Below are 16,595 nucleotides of genomic sequence, written 5' to 3' on the forward strand. Positions count from 1 at the left end.
TGCAGCCACGGCGGACAGAGTATATTCCATGAATACACTGCTGTGCGCCATGCGTCCGCGCACAACTCCGCGGCCACACTTTCACTTTCCTCCGGTCTCGTCAACCAGATCAGCGCTCCCCAGACGACCAACACTTCACAAGACATGCGAGACCTACTGCTGTACCTACACCGCAGGTTGGACACCCTAGAGCAGCTCTGCTCCTCCAAGCCTGCAGCTGCTCCTGTTCCTGCCCCACGCCCTGTGTCCTACCATTCCCAACACCCCTGTCCTGCCTCAGACGCCACCCCCAGCCCCATGTATCTACCTCCTGTTAGTACCATCAACGTTTTGGTGCTAACGCTAGATGCTAATGAGGCTCCCTGCAACCACACGACAAAGCGACATCGACAGAGATTGGTAGCATCCTACTCCGCCACTATCAAGCAGCACATCATGCCTTACTGCTGACCTTGACCACTTCCTCCTGCTGCCCGTCACGACCTACTACAAACACTACGACAGGCAGTTTTGCATTCAAGGCTACTGCCCCGCCAGCCTTCCCATCGCCCTCAATTATCCCACCTCCTTCGCCAGTCTGCCCACCATTGCCGCTTGCACCACCTCGCCCACAACATTTCTGGGTACCCTCTTCTCATCCTCAGGTACCTGCTCCTGATGTGGACCCAGACACCCCAACCAGTGACCCTGCTCGTTGAGGGTCCTGCATCCGGCCCTAATGATCCAGATACACCACCCGGCATCCCTGTTACCGCGAGAGAAGCACCACATTCCTCGCCTGTACAACCTTCTCTTATCCACAACCCTCCTTCTCCCTCTGCTTCTCCCACAGATCTCGTGTCTCTAGACAGAGTTGTCCCCCGGAGCAGCCAGCTAATCCACTCCCCCACCCGTTATGTGTTACATGTGGGATGCAACCCTGCCGACAACAAGTCTGCTGCACTGGCGAGAGTATTGTAATGGATATTTCCCCTACAACTACAACTGCCGTTTGTCGCTGACTAGCCAATCCCTTGTCGAGTTCCCCAGCCAAAGCCTTGTGGTCTAACAAAGCGGAGTCGGCTATCAAGCCACGCCTACCTCCGCTATATAAGCTCTCAACCTCGCCGTGATCTCCCAGTCATCAGTCACTCTCTAACCCTCTCTCACCATGAACGGTTACGAGTTTGATAACGTGGCGCGGATACGTCCGGATACGCCGACCTGCCCCAAGAAATTAAACCTCCTAGTTCTCCAGAAGTTCTTTGAAACTAATTGGCTCGAGGGGGGGCAAGGTGGAACGTCTAAAGCTCCATGGAGATCCCAGACATCAACGGCATTCCATTTAAAATGATTGCCTACAAGTGGGACAACCTGAAGCTGGGAGTAATCTCCACGCCGAAATACGTGGACCAAGCAGAGCTAGTGGGCTCAAGGGGCAACTCAAGTTGTGAAGAAGCTGTCCGACACCACTGCCCTCATCGGACACCACTCCCCACCCAAGGCTCAACTGGCGTGGGTAACTGTGCTGTCAAGCCCTACTGCAGACCGAAACGGTGTTACAAATGCCAGCACTACGGACACACTGTAAACAAGTGTGAGGCGCAGGAGGACACCTGTTCCATGTGGCAGCCCGGACACCGCTGGTCTGCCCCAACACAGTAAAAATAATGCGCTGCTTGTGGTGCCATCCTCCGCCGATCGGACCTGCCGAAATGGAAGGAGGAATGCAGGATAGCCAAGGCTCGTCTCGACAAAGCTAAAAGAGGGGCTCCTTGCTGTACGCTCCCAAGACAAGAAAAAACCAGCAGAAAAGAAAAACCAGAAAAGAAAACTCAGAGGGCCCACCACACAGAACCAAGAACACCACAGAGGCCCGTGGAGCTGAAGCCCGGTGGTCAACCCCCGTCTCCGACTTCTTCCACATCTATGAGGACTTAAAACACGAGGAAGACGAACAACCAAACACAAATGAATGGACACTTCAAGAGAGCAAGAGAGAGAGGAGGAGAGAGAAGAAAATCGACATCAAGCTAAAACCAAGACATTTCCTCCACACAAGAAACCAACACACAATCAAGCCGACCAAGCACGGAAAATCCATTGCCCAACCCAACACGCACCTGACGCTTGACCTGACGCTAGCCTGGCTCTGTCTTGTCGCCTCCCTGCCGCGTCCGGGCGAGTTGCTGCTGCCTCCATCTTATACTCCCTCACGCAAGCGGTGTTTAGCCACTGCATCTATTCTCTCCTCCAAAATTCATTTCAATCCTTTATTCTTCCCTGAACCTCCTTCCACTGTCACTAGAATTTAATCTATTCTATTTCGTGATCTCCTTCTTCTACCTGAGCCCGCAACAAGCAACACCTCCTCTGAGCAAGCTCCTCACCAACCAGCTCTACTCCACGCTTCTAACCACGCAGCAACTTCCCAGCACCAAACTGCACTGTGCATCAATACAATATATATATATATATATATATATATATATATATATATATATATATATATATATATATATATATATATATATATATATATATATAAGAACATAAGAACATAAGAAAGTGGATACTGCAGGAGGCCGACTGGCCCATACAGGCAGATCCCTTTCACACCCATCCCAGCACTTCCATGTGCCTATCCAACTTCGTCTTGAAGCTCCTAGCGTCCCCGATCCTACCATAGCACTTCCGGTAGCCTATTCCACATATCCACAACTCTATTACCAAACCAGTGCTTGCCCAAATCCTTTCTGAATGGAATTTATCTAATTTAAAGCCATTTGTTCTAGTTATTTCGTTATTACTGAGCTCAGAACATCTTCCATTTTACCCTTGTTAATCCCACTTTACCCACTTGTACACCCTATCATATCTCCCCAACTCTACGCCTCTCTAATGAATGTGCCTAAGCTTTTCAGTCTTTCTTCATATGGAAGGTTTCTAATATTATGGATCATTTTTGTCATTCTTCTGTACTCTCTCCAAAGAATCTATGTCCATTCTATAATAAGGACACCAGAACTGAACCGCATAATCCATGTGTGGCCTCACTAATGCTAGGTAAAGTTTCAAGATAACGTCAGCAGTTCTGTTACTCACACCCCTAGATATGAACCCAAGAATCCTGTTTGCCTTGTTGCGAACGCTAATACATTGCTTTCTAGGTTTCAAGTCGTTGCTAACAAATACACCTAGATCTTTTTCACAAACTGAGTTTTCTATTTCCGTGTTACCTAGTTTATACTTAACGTTTGTATTCGTCTTCCCTATCTGTAGTACCTTGCATTGTGAGTTTCCTTTCTCCAACCCATCCTGAGTGCGAGACAACATCACGAAACCCCACAGTATCTCGGAGTTGTGAGACGCTGGCTGAGGAGGGCGAGGGACGCCCCAACCTTACTCTCAGCCACGAATCCACTCCGTTCACAGGTATGTCTTAAGTACTGCGTGTAGGCCCAGCCCTATTAAGTGATTTGACGTAGTTGTGTGTTGTTTGAATATGCAAGTAATCCAGTAACGTAACTTTGATGTGTTTTAAGTAAAGTGTTCATGCGCCTTAAGCTTTTAAAATCTTTATAACATTCGTGTCACCTCACTCTCAGCCACGAATCCACTCCGTTAACAGATTCCTGTAGGCCAAGGTTCCGAGTAGACCAAGACTACATCCAGGACTAGCATGGAGGTTGATGAAAACCATTGAGACCAGATAGAGCGAATTTTCACATGTGTGCTCCCTGTGAACGATCCCATCAAACCTTATTAATTTCTAAACCACACGGAAAAAATACATTTGTGAAGTGGACATGAGAGCAGGATATGAGAGCTGTGTCTAGTCTGCACTATTTGAAGTATTACTGGTGGGTACTGTAAGTTTTCTTTGCGAATAAGCGGGGTATGCTTTACGAGTATTAAATATGGGTGTTAAAATGTCAATTGCTGGTAAGAGGGATTGTAAACAGTGAGTTATTCCTGTATATGAAGACAGCAAAGTGTATGTCTAACAGTGACAGGCAAAACAAGGAACTACAGTACAGTCAGCCCTCTATTTACACATATTGTGAAAGTGCATGGTCCCACTTACACAGTCAAGTAATTGTTATCCTGTATTTTTTGGACATGGTCTAGATTCACTTATACACAGTTCAATATGGTCACCACATTTGTTCTTAAAAAAAATTATCTAAAAGCTTCATTCAAAGTAAATCTTGACATTAACTTCATGTTTGACCTCTCCTTTTTAATGTGACTGCAAGTTATAACAATAAGCTTACGGTAACTGTTACACTACCAGCCGTGTTTACAGGAACACAACCCCCACAAATAATGGAGACCACCAAAGATTTGCAGAATAAAACCAAACTTCTGATAATTATTAGTTTTTTCCACACGTCTAACACCACTACCCCTGGTCCTAACTTCTTAAAACTTGTGACAATTTCTATTTGCTCGGTGTTATTCACGAATGTCCCACTGTGTAATTGAGGGCCAAATGTTGTCAGTATGTACATGGCCCAGCATTTCAACACAGTTTATTCAATTTCTTCTCTTATTTGCCTATTCACATTCAACACCAAACACACGCAAGTACAGTGTTAAAATGAACATGATATGTTATGATTTCTGACCACTTATAATGTTGTTAGATATGTGTACTTCTTCATAACAAATAATTTGTCTCAGATGTCGATACAAAATCACAGTACTGTACCTGTATGCTGGAGAAATTAGTATAATATTATATTTTGATCCTTAACAGTCTTATCAGGAGAAATATGCACCATGAACTGACTACCTTAGCTTGTATCTTACACTAACTCTGATATTTTCATGGATTTCTGAAAAACAAATTTTTTCACACAATGTACTGTTATTTATATCATTAGTAGAATGTCACCATGCTCTACTAACTCTCTGTGAAGTATTGTTACTCAGGATGTACAAACCCATTCACATCTATATTGCAGTTAAAAAGTCCATCACAATTTTGTTTGCATGTGCAGTATTTAAAAAATAAAAATAAAAACATCAGTGTTAAGAACTTTCTCTATCTCCTTACTTCCAATACCCCGCATATATTTACTGCAACCATCAACACTACATTATTTAATAAAATCCTCACAACAGACTCTGATCCTGTGTTGATATTATTTATGTATCTTTTTAAGTTAATGAAATACCTCAACAACATTCTCTTACTGCCAATTACGATTAACATAAGCATACTGTATAGATCAACGCAAAGTGTACAGTATATGAGGTTCTGTGCATCCTTATAGATTGTTAAGGACTTGCAACTAATTCCTTCACATGCCTTCCTTGTAAGCTTTCACCTTAATTTCCATCCTTCATAAATACAAACTTAACAGTAAACAAGAGTAGATTCAATCTTACGTTTTCACAGGGTGGACACTTCTTCTCGGTGCACAGAGCACCTTCTCCCAGTACACACTCACATTCTTCACACTCACTTGTCTCAAACACGGACCCAATATCATATCTAAAAAAAATAAGAAAACAAAACAAATTAAACCGTGTAATATGAAAAACAGCTATTTACATGTGAAACAAACTTCTTTTTCCAGTATCACTATCACTCGAAAAACTAAAATAACACTCACCGTTGACCATCTTTGTAGCAAGGACATAAGAACTGTGCCACGCAGGACTGACCATCAAAGACCTGGCCATAAGAACATGGAAGGCAGCTGTCATAATACTGGGGTAGAAGACCCGGGCAAGGTGTGCAGTAAGCTGGTGGAGGCTCAGTTGAAGTTACTCTGGGTAGTGGTGTAGTGGTCACATCCGCTGATTAATGGTAATTATCGTTAGATTTACTTTCCTTTTCTTTACTTATAATTAATGTGTGTGTGTGTGTGTGTGTAAATCTTGTATCAACACGTAATTTCTAAATACACACACACACACACACGCAGATTTCAATTTTAGTGGAATAAGTGTTACAAAAATAATATCCCTTGTTGTATCATTAAAGTTACTTACATTGGTGTACTTGGATATTTATCATTAAAAATATCTGTAATAGTTAATGAGTGACGAAGATATGTTACTAACGGTATGGGTGGAAACAGCCGAGCACTTCAACTCTCATGGCAATACTGGACTTCCATGTCTCAGGTCTGATCTCTAGGAAACGCGCTTGGATGAGTCGGTCAAACTTGGTTTCAACTGGTGTATTTCTGTCGTAGTTACCTGGGAACACCTGCAATGTCAATAGTAAAATCGTTAGGATAAAGACCAACTTAAATTTGTTGACAATTACAAATTTCATATTCTCTATAAAATAATTTGTAAAAGGTGCAAAAAATCTGTGACAGATTTAAAAAGCATAATGATATCATAGTTTGTCACTTGGCATATTACTGTACAGTTTGCTACAAATAACTACCTTATCTGTGCCATCTGAGTTCTGTATTGTGTTCCAGGTCTGCCCATCATGAGAGTAACGGACAGTAAAGGACCGGACCCACTCATCAGAACTACTTCGTCCCTGTGTTATCACTCCTGATAACTTACTTGGTTCCACAAAATCAAACTAAGGAAAGAAAAAAGTTATTGAATGGGTGTAAGTAATTAAAATATTCATGATATTTTTATGATATGTCCAACGTTATATTGTTAACTAACCCCAAAATTCATATCATTATCAGTGGATTTTAATTCTCTAAAGTCAATTATTCCAAAACATCATTACAAGTCACTGCCAAGAAAACTTGCATGAATTTCAGACAGCTGCTACTTGATATTTGACTTGTGTATTGATAAATCTAATAGTAACCAAGCACTCACTAACCCTAACAAACTGGCCAGACTTAGGTTCTGGTACCCAAGCCCCTGCAGATGTGTATGGAATGTCCTCTGTGTTAAGGCGAATATTTGACTTCCCATAAAAGTAGTCTTGGTCATTGAGAACTGAAGAGACCACAATCTGAAGGTCTGACAACTCGCCATTCTCCAGCCCCATCTGCTCCTCACACATTGGCTCTTCTGTATTGAAAAGAAATTTCTTCAAAATTGTCCAGAAAGAAATGTCATGTCAAAAATTTCAGAGGATAATAATATGTACATTTTAAATCGTTGAGTACAGTAACTTAACCCATGACACCAATAATGAAGAACAAGTCATCATGTTGAGAGGGAGGTTAAAACATGCTCAAAATATGAGACATCTTAATCAACTGTGCACATAAGGTGGATATTGTGCATGGAAACCTTTAATAATATCTCCTTTTCTTATTTAACGGTCAAATATATAAGGACTTGGGCTATGACAGAGTGGGATTTTAAACATTGTTCTCTAAGTACGGTATGTACATAAATAGCATGTGTTCCGACTTTCCGACTTAAGAATGTCCTCAGGAACGGAACCCGCTTGTAACCCAGGAATCCCCTGTGTGTGTGTGTGTGTGTGTGTGTGTATATATATATATATATATATATATATATATATATATATATATATATATATATATATATATATATATATATATATATATATATATATATATATATATATATATATATATATATATATATATATATATACATTAAGTGTTTCGTGTGCGAGAACATCAGCATATACCTAGATCACATACAGTGATTGTATATATATATATATATATATATATATATATATATATATATATATATATATATATATATATATATATATATATATATATATATATATATATATATATGTGTGTGTGTGTGTGTGTGTGTGTATTTTCACATCAGCCGGGAACATTTGGTGCAGAGCACTTCCGAGGATGAAAGATTTCCAGCTAACCAGACGACTTTCTCAGGCAAAGAAATATTCCTTATCCCCGGAATCTTTTTCGGTTACTGGGAAAAGTTTCCAAGTGTCTAAACTAGACATCGTGCACACACAGACACTAGCCCACTTCCACAGAACGTTTCTGGGTGCTTGGGATGTTTTCCTTGAGTCTAAACTACTGGATTCCGTAAATACAGTTCTAATTAAGTTAGAAACTCCATTTCCTTACTATAATAATCCATGACAGTTTATCTAAAAGCTTTGTTAAATAAATATATATATATAAAATTAAAAACCTATAAGATATAGGCATGAATGAAGCTGTGTGTTACAGCAAAGATTTTTATTTTCCACTCCCATGATGCAAGGTCAGGTGGAGGTAGAGTGGGGGATTAGTGGTCTCGCATTACTGACCTAATAGTGTCAGGTCAACCTTTCTTGGGGGGGAGGGGGTATTAGTGGGTCTCATGACCTGAAGATGTCTTGATTAAACACGAAACCTACAGTATTTTTAGAGAGATTGTGATAGGTATAAGTATAAATGGGCAAAGTTGTATTCCTCAACATTACATTACATAACATTATAAAATATGGAGAGAGAAAGCAGAAAGGTGTGGGTGATTAGAGACATGGGGTGGAAATGATTGTTGCCAAGCGCTCCTTAACAGCTGATATTTAACTCGCTACCATGCAGTCACACACAGGCAGATGTGTCATACAATAAGACCTTCACTCCTCATGCTTGCTGTCCCAGATTTCAGAAGGGCAAACTTTGATAGTTTGGAGAGGCAGTTGAGAGAAGGGGGCATCATGCTTGGGGGTGAACTACATGGACCTGACGGTTGAAACCGACCTCATAACGAGATCTGACGTTGCCGAGTTCCACGACAATTTAAATAATGAGTTACTTAATGCACAAAGCCAGAACATCATACAAAAAACTCAGATCAAACAACAATGACCCTAAATGGATAAATAATTATTTAAAAAACATTAATGGTCAAAAGAAGGCTATAAGTAGGAGGATAAATCATGGCGAAATTTACCTCCGGGATTATTGTAAGGTATTGGCTAAGGTATTGGTTAAGACCGAGATAAGGAAAGCAAAGAGGAAAAATGAGCTGAGGATAGCAAGGGAGGCGAAGACAAACCCCACGGGATTCTATGGAATGTATCAAACTAAAACACGAGAAAAGATTGGGCCAATACGGTCAGATACCGGCGAGCTAACTGATAACGACGGAGAAATGAGCAATAATCTGAATAAATATTTTTCAACAGTTTTCACCACCGAAAATTTAAACATGATACCCGAGGCACCGACTCTATTCAGAGATAGTGAAGAAAACAAATTAAGCGAGATAGTAGTGACTAGTAATGATGTTAGCAAGCAAATAGACAAACTAAAGCCTAATAAGTCACCTGGTCCCGATGAGATATTTGCCAGAGTATTAAAGGAATGTAAGGAAGAGCTTAGCATGCCCTTAGCAAAGATGTTTAACATGTCCTTAAAACAGGTGTAGTACCAGAATTCTGAAGGATAGCGAATGTAATACCGATTTTCAAGAAGGGGGATAGATCACTACCTTCCAATCAGTCAAACATCAATTGTAGGCAAATTACTGGAAGCAATCATTTCAAACTCTATTCGAAACCACCTGAAGAAGCACAAATTAATCAATGATTCCCAACATGGCTTCATAAGCGGGCGCTCATGTCTAACTAATCTATTAACAATCTTTTCATTAGTTTTCGAATCTATGGACGAGGGGCACAATTATGATGTGGTATATCTCGACTTTAGCAAAGCCTTCGACAGAGACCCCCACGAAAGACTAATAAGAAAGGTAGAAGCACATGGCATTAAAGGTAATATTCTAAAATGGATTAGGGCGTGGCTACAGGACAGGAAACAGCGAGTGAGCATTAACGGCACTAAATCCCATTGGAGTAACATCACTAGTGGAGTTCCCCAAGGCTCAGTACTTGGACCATTATTATTTATTATATACATAAACGACATAGATATCGGCATAGACAGCAACATAAGTAAATTTGCTGATGACACAAAACGTGTACACGAGACTCCACAAAACTACAGGATCTAAACAAATTTTTCGAATGGTCTGAAAAATGGCAGATGAAATTCAATGTGGATAAATGTAAAGTACTCAGTATAGGAGATATAAACAGGGAAACCAGATACCAGATGAACAACGATGCCATTGCAAAATCCGACAGCGAGAGAGATTTAGGAGTAATGATAAGTAGGAATCTTAAGCCAAGTAAACAATGTGTTTTTGCTCGTAACAAGGCTAATAAAGTACTTGGGTTCATACAAAGGAGTGTTAGTTATAAGACTAGCGAGGTCATCTTAAGATTATATCTTGCCCTTGTGAGACCTCACCTGGATTACGCAGTTCAGTTCTGGTCACCTTATTACAGAATGGATATAGAATCCTTGAAAAGAATCCAGAGGAGAATGACAAGACTAATCCCGGGCATTAGGAACCTTGAGTATAGAGACAGGTTAAAGCATCTTAATTTGCACTCCCTCGAGATACGTAGAGCAAGGGGCGGCATGATAGAGGTGTATAAATGGAAGTCAGGGCTAAACAAAGAGGACAGTACAAAGGTACTCAAACTATCCAACCAGGAGCAAACTCGTAACAATGGTTTTAAATTAGACAAATTTAGATTTAGGGGCAAAATAGGTAAACACTGGTTTCGAACAGTAGTGGATGAATGGAACAAGTTACCAAATATCATCATTAACTCGAATACGCTGGATAGCTTCAAACATAGGTTGGATGCTTATATGAGCAATAGGGGTTGGGTGTAAATGGGACTGCCCAGTATGGGCCAATAGGCCTGCTGCAGTTTCCTCCATTCTTATGTTCTTATGTGTGTGGCGGGGGTGTGATGTTGAGGTGTGTGTGTGTAGTTGTTGGAGGCTGTGTTTGGGTGGTTGATGGAGAGTGTGTGTGTGTGTGTGTGTGTAATACTGGGGGTGTGTGTGTGATGTTGCGGTGTGTGATGTGTGGGAATGGTGATGGTGTGGGTGATGTGGGGTGAGGGTGGTGTTGGGGTGTGTGTGGGTGAAGTAGAGGTTTTTTGGGGGTGAGGAGGTAAGGATCACGTGGTTAGTTCCCTCCCCTTCCTCAGTCAAGCGTGGCTAATTGTGATAGGGAGGTGAATTTGATACAATAATGATCCTGAATAAATTCTCTATGAGACGTTTCCAATATTATATCCTTATTTGAAAAACCCAATAATAAGGTAAAAATAAGTATTTTACTGTATATGAAGGGTACTGGTATTAATAAGTTTCTATCCCCAAGTCTCTATGTACGGAACTAAACAAAGAATTTATTTGAAATACTCTGTAACATTCAATACCACATTATCCTGACCTCTGGGGCTAGTTATACAGACTTTTCTCTGTGAAAAATCCACAATTTTGAGCAGCATATTACTGTATTCATTTTGTACTCAATGTACTATGCTAAAGGACTAAAAAAATTATCTATTGTGAAAATTATGAGATGTTTCAACTCAAATTAATCACTATTTTGCAAAGATTCCAGCCTAAAATAAAATTCATCCCATTAAACATTAACACCGCCGTTTCCCCCCCCCCCCTGGCTGGGAGGAGGAGGGTAGGTGGGGTGTTCACCCCCAGGAGGGGAGATTAATGTGTACTCAAGGATTATAAAAGACAAGGAGGTTAAGTGTTTCGCTAATATAATATCACTGACTTGATTTAGCAGAATATAACTTGCATTGTTGCAATTTTTGCAAGATAGCAATTAATTCAAGTATAAACATCCCATAGTTTGCACTAGGCATAAAAAAATTTGTAATTAACTTAGTACATTTGAGTACAGGTTGTGATAATTTATGTGGTTGCTCAGCAGTTGTGGTTGCAGTTGTGAAGCTTCGTGACATCACTATGTCCCACTGGGACATATTGTATGATATGCTTCCTTACTGTACGTCCCGGGTGCAGCGTCATACACTTCGTGACATTGAATCTTAGCAGCCATTTCTTCGACCATTCTTGAAACTGACAGAGATCCTTCTGCAGCTCTTCACAGTCTGCTTGGTTCTTAATTTCCCGAAATAACTTGGCATCTTTCGCAAACATGTAATTTATGAAGCAAACAAACAACAGCGGGCCCCATGCACTGCCTTATGGTACCCTGCTTGTGACGGGTACACATGATGATTTCGTACCTTTAATCACCACACACTGCTTGCGGTCATGTAGAAAGTCTCTGATCCACGTTAGGGCACTTCCCCCGAATCCGGTACCCTTCCAGTTTAATTTTCAGCTTTTCATGGGGTACGCTATTGAAAGCCTTGGCAAAATCAAGGTATATATTGTCGATATTACCACCCTGTTCTAGAATTTGGGTCCAAGCATCCAGTACCTTGAGTAATTGTGTTATACAGGAGCGCCCCGGCATAAAACCGTGTTGGCAGTCCTTTACAAGGTTGTTTTATACTAGATGTTCCATCATGGCATCTCTTATAATGCTCTCAAGTACTTTACATACTATACTGGTCAGGCTCACGAGACTATAGGTATTCATGGAGTGACGATCGCCCTTCTTGAAGATAGGAGTCACATAAGCCATTTTCCAATCACTGGGGTTCTTCTGCTCCTCCAGGCATTTACAAAACAGGATCTTCAGGGTTTAGCAAGCTCGTTGCACAACTCTCTTAGCACTCTAGGATGTACCATATCAGGGCCGGGACTCTTTGAACCTTTAGCTTTCACAGTGTATTTCTAATACCCTCTTCTGTGAACACAATGTGGGTCAGTGCTGTGTCGAACCGTCTGTCCTCAAATGCAGGAAGATTGATTGCATCATCTCTTGTGAAAACCAAGGAAAAAAAATGTTCCATACCTCAGCTTTGTCTTGGTCAGAATCTGCATAACTACCATCGTCAAGCCTCAGGTCTGATACTCCTACTCGCGTTTTTAATTTCGACTTTGTGTAGCGGTATAACGCCTTTGGGTTTTACTTGACCTCGCTTGCAACCAGCCTTTGGAACTCCTTTTCAGCCTCTTCTACACTCTGCCTTTGCTTGGTTCCTGGCTCTTGCATACTTCGTCTTGTCCAGCTCGTCTTTTGACCTAACCCATGCCTTGAATTTCTGGGTTTTCTGCTTAACTTTGTCGACCGCCGCATGGTTCATGTGTAGGGGTCTCCTTGTATTCCTAGAGGCACTGGGTTTGGTCTTGGGTATATATTTCTCGACCAAATGGTCTACTTTACTAACTATGATATTCAACATAGTGTCTGCATTCTTATGCCTTAATGAGTCAGGCCAGTGGATACCCTCATCTCCTCCCTCATCCCGTCGTAATTTCCTTTGTAATATTTACACCTTGGACTGGTATAATCGTGAACTAAGTATCCCACTAACCCACCACCCAAGAAAGGGTGACCGGACATTCCATCAGGTCAGTTATATTAGAACACTAATCCCCCACCCTACCTACACCTGACATGGAGTCAGGTCAGGCCCCCCCCCCCAAAAAAAAAAATACTTTACCTCTCGTCTTTATTCAAAACATTTTCAGAAAATGCTTTGGATTTTGAACTTCGGAAAAAAATTTCCCAAAGCCGGAAATTTTTGGAAAATTCCGGTTTTGGGAATGATTTTCTAAGCAAATTTCAATTGGGTGATAGGAGAGTTCCGGGTTTGAGGGATTCCGGCTAAATACGTGAGGGTACAGTATGTATACTATATGCTGTATATATATGTGAGGGTACAGTATGTATACTATATGATGTATAAATAAGTGTGGGTACAGTATGTATACTATATGCTGTATAAATAAGTGTGGGTACAGTATGTATACTATATGATGTATAAATAAGTGTGGGTACAGTATGTATACTATATGCTGTATAAATATGTGAGGGTACAGTATGTATACTATATGATGTATAAATAAGTGTGGGTACAGTATGTTTACTATATGCTGTATAAATATGTGAGGGTACAGTATGTATACTATATGATGTATAAATAAGTGTGGGTACAGTATGTATACTATATGCTGTATAAATAAGTGTGGGTACAGTATGTATACTATATGATGTATAAATAAGTGTGGGTACAGTATGTATACTATATGCTGTATAAATATGTGAGGGTACAGTATGTATACTATATGATGTATAAATAAGTGTGGGTACAGTATGTATACTATATGCTGTATAAATATGTGAGGGTACAGTATGTATACTATATGATGTATAAATAAGTGTGGGTACAGTATGTATACTATATGCTGTATAAATAAGTGTGGGTACAGTATGTATACTATATGATGTATAAATAAGTGTGGGTACAGTATGTATACTATATGCTGTATAAATAAGTGTGGGTACAGTATGTATACTATATGATGTGTGTGGGTACAGTATGTATACTATATGCTGTATAAATATGTGTACAGTATGTATACTATATGATGTATAAATAAGTGTGGGTACAGTATGTATACTATATGATGTATAAATATGTGAGGGTACAGTATGTATACTATATGATGTATAAATAAGTGTGGGTACAGTATGTATACTATATGATGTATAAATAAGTGTGGGTACAGTATGTATACTATATGATGTATAAATATGTGAGGGTACAGTATGTATACTATATGATGTATAAATAAGTGTGGGTACAATATGTCTACTATATATAAATAAGTGCGGGTACAGTATTGTAACATAGAAGGGTCACACTTCCATGTACATACACTGCACTGTCACCTCTAACTGCATGGCTTACTCCACTTGACCACCAAACCACTAGCTACCCAAGGCAACTAGTAGAACACGAGCCAGGAGATTTCTCCTGTTTGGTGGAAAACCTCGTCGGCTTTTGGGGGCGCCATCTATGTCAGGTGAAGTCTGCTCTGGCCAAGAAGTTATTGGCAGTTCTACTGTCATTCCCATCGGCTCCTGGGCTCTGTCGTGGTGTGACCCACTGTTACCGGCACTACCTGTACACCGCAGAATCTACTAGCCATCTATTTGTAACGTGTATTAGTACAGCTGAATTCACTATTTTTCACCTTTGTATATGTGTTTTTATGTTGATTTTGTTTTAAGAATATTTTTTTTAAAATCCGTTGCATATTTTTCACGTCTTACTGTTTATACTGTGTTGGGTGTTGTCATGTCAACCAGGAGTGTGGTGTCAAATATTCAATCAAGCCAAGTAATGCTATAATAACTAAACCTACAGTAAAACTAACTAGAAAAGTTCACAATACAAACAGATTGTCATTTGTTACATAATTGGGCATGAGTATTACAAGGTATTTTAACTTAATCATTTTAACCAAAAAGCCCCTAGACACACACAGGTAAAGAAATCATTTAAAATTTGAAAATTAAAATAAAAGTAAAAGTTAAAGTAAAGTAACTTAAGAGATTTGCCTTCTTGTTGCTCAGTTTCCGTTACAATATAAATGCCAAATTTTGAAGTAACTGGTAAATCTACTTTTTTTATATTGAAAACCAGCATATTGTTTTTCTCACTATACCAAGATAGTCATAATATTATATTCTTATTTCAATATCCAGAACAGTAATCAAATATGCTTACATAATGATTCAAAACATTAAGGAAGACAAACATCATAAAGAACTTTCTACCTTGCTATCTGTCAACCATTATCCCTTCTGAACTATATGAATTAAAATAATTATTACAATTTCAAAATGAAAGAAAACCAAACTGTTTTCTTCACACTAAGAACAAAAATTTTACTCATTGAACACAGTGATGCCAACATCTCCAGAACAATGTTCTACAATCTTTCATCTGCAGTATACCGTATATAGCTTGTACAGAACTGTATTAACTCTTCAACACCAGCAGAATCAAAACATTGAACCACATTACGTATGAACAACAACAAGCAATTAAGAGATATGAATCCAAAGGAAACAAAATCCTCTGATAAACTTTTTAAAAAATCTTTACACACAAACAAGTAGAATCCTCACTGTGTATGACAATCAATGAAGTTTCAGAAAGGGGAAAAGGGATGACTCTACTTCACATTCTTGTTCCAGTCTCACTCAGAGACAAGTGGCAACATATATTCAAACATAATGACATACTGTATACACAAAGTCAAGTCCCTTTTTTTCCGACACACGTAACATACAGAATACATACCGGTAGTTGAAATTATTGCAGGGACTGTGGGCAATTCACAACCAATGACTTCAAACCTCAGTGCAATGGCTCGATACCAGTCAACAGGCTTCAGCCTTATATATCTTGTCTCTACTGGTTCCTTAAACATCTGTTTCATGGGAACTACTGGGCTGGAGGGGCCACTGAAAACCTGTCAATATATAAAAACTTTAAAATAATGTAAGGAAAAAAGTTTTTCATTAGTAACAGACCTGTGGGTTTCTGTAGTCAAAGTTTAGTAATGATAAGAGACTCCTCCAAAAATACAGTGTATAGACCTTTCATAAAAGAAATTAAACATTAATGGATAAAACTCGAAGCCTGTGTAGAAGGCTGGCTTCCTCCATGAAGGAGGGGTCATCCCCTCCCACGCTAACTGCTTCCTCTCCCAGTACCAAAGAGAGACAGTGAGATCCATCAACCCGCCCCCCTCCCAACCCTGACACCAGGAGAGGTGCTTACAACGAAGATCTCTAAGACTGGGGCACTCCACGAGAAGGTGTCATGTAGTCAATGGGACCAGGCAGTCATCACAATAGGGATGGGGAGCCCTCCCCATTAAAAAACCATGAGTCAG

General features: G+C 40.0%; 1 protein-coding gene across 1 annotated transcript in view; it reads right to left on the reverse strand.

Annotated features, from left to right (window-relative positions):
- LOC121859369 overlaps positions 1-16,595 on the reverse strand; it is a 532,182-nt gene that overhangs the window by 118,544 nt on the left and 397,043 nt on the right. The window contains exons 64-69 of the mRNA XM_042356146.1: positions 15,998-16,169; positions 6,797-6,990; positions 6,392-6,538; positions 6,058-6,205; positions 5,604-5,790; positions 5,377-5,482 (exon numbers count right to left, since the gene is read on the reverse strand). Of these exons, the coding sequence (XP_042212080.1) occupies positions 5,377-5,482; positions 5,604-5,790; positions 6,058-6,205; positions 6,392-6,538; positions 6,797-6,990; positions 15,998-16,169 (954 nt within the window). The remainder of the gene's footprint in view (positions 1-5,376; positions 5,483-5,603; positions 5,791-6,057; positions 6,206-6,391; positions 6,539-6,796; positions 6,991-15,997; positions 16,170-16,595) is intronic.

Source organism: Homarus americanus, unplaced genomic scaffold, assembly GCF_018991925.1.
Source record: "Homarus americanus isolate GMGI-L3 unplaced genomic scaffold, GMGI_Hamer_2.0 scaffold7626, whole genome shotgun sequence".
NCBI lineage: Eukaryota > Metazoa > Arthropoda > Malacostraca > Decapoda > Nephropidae > Homarus > Homarus americanus.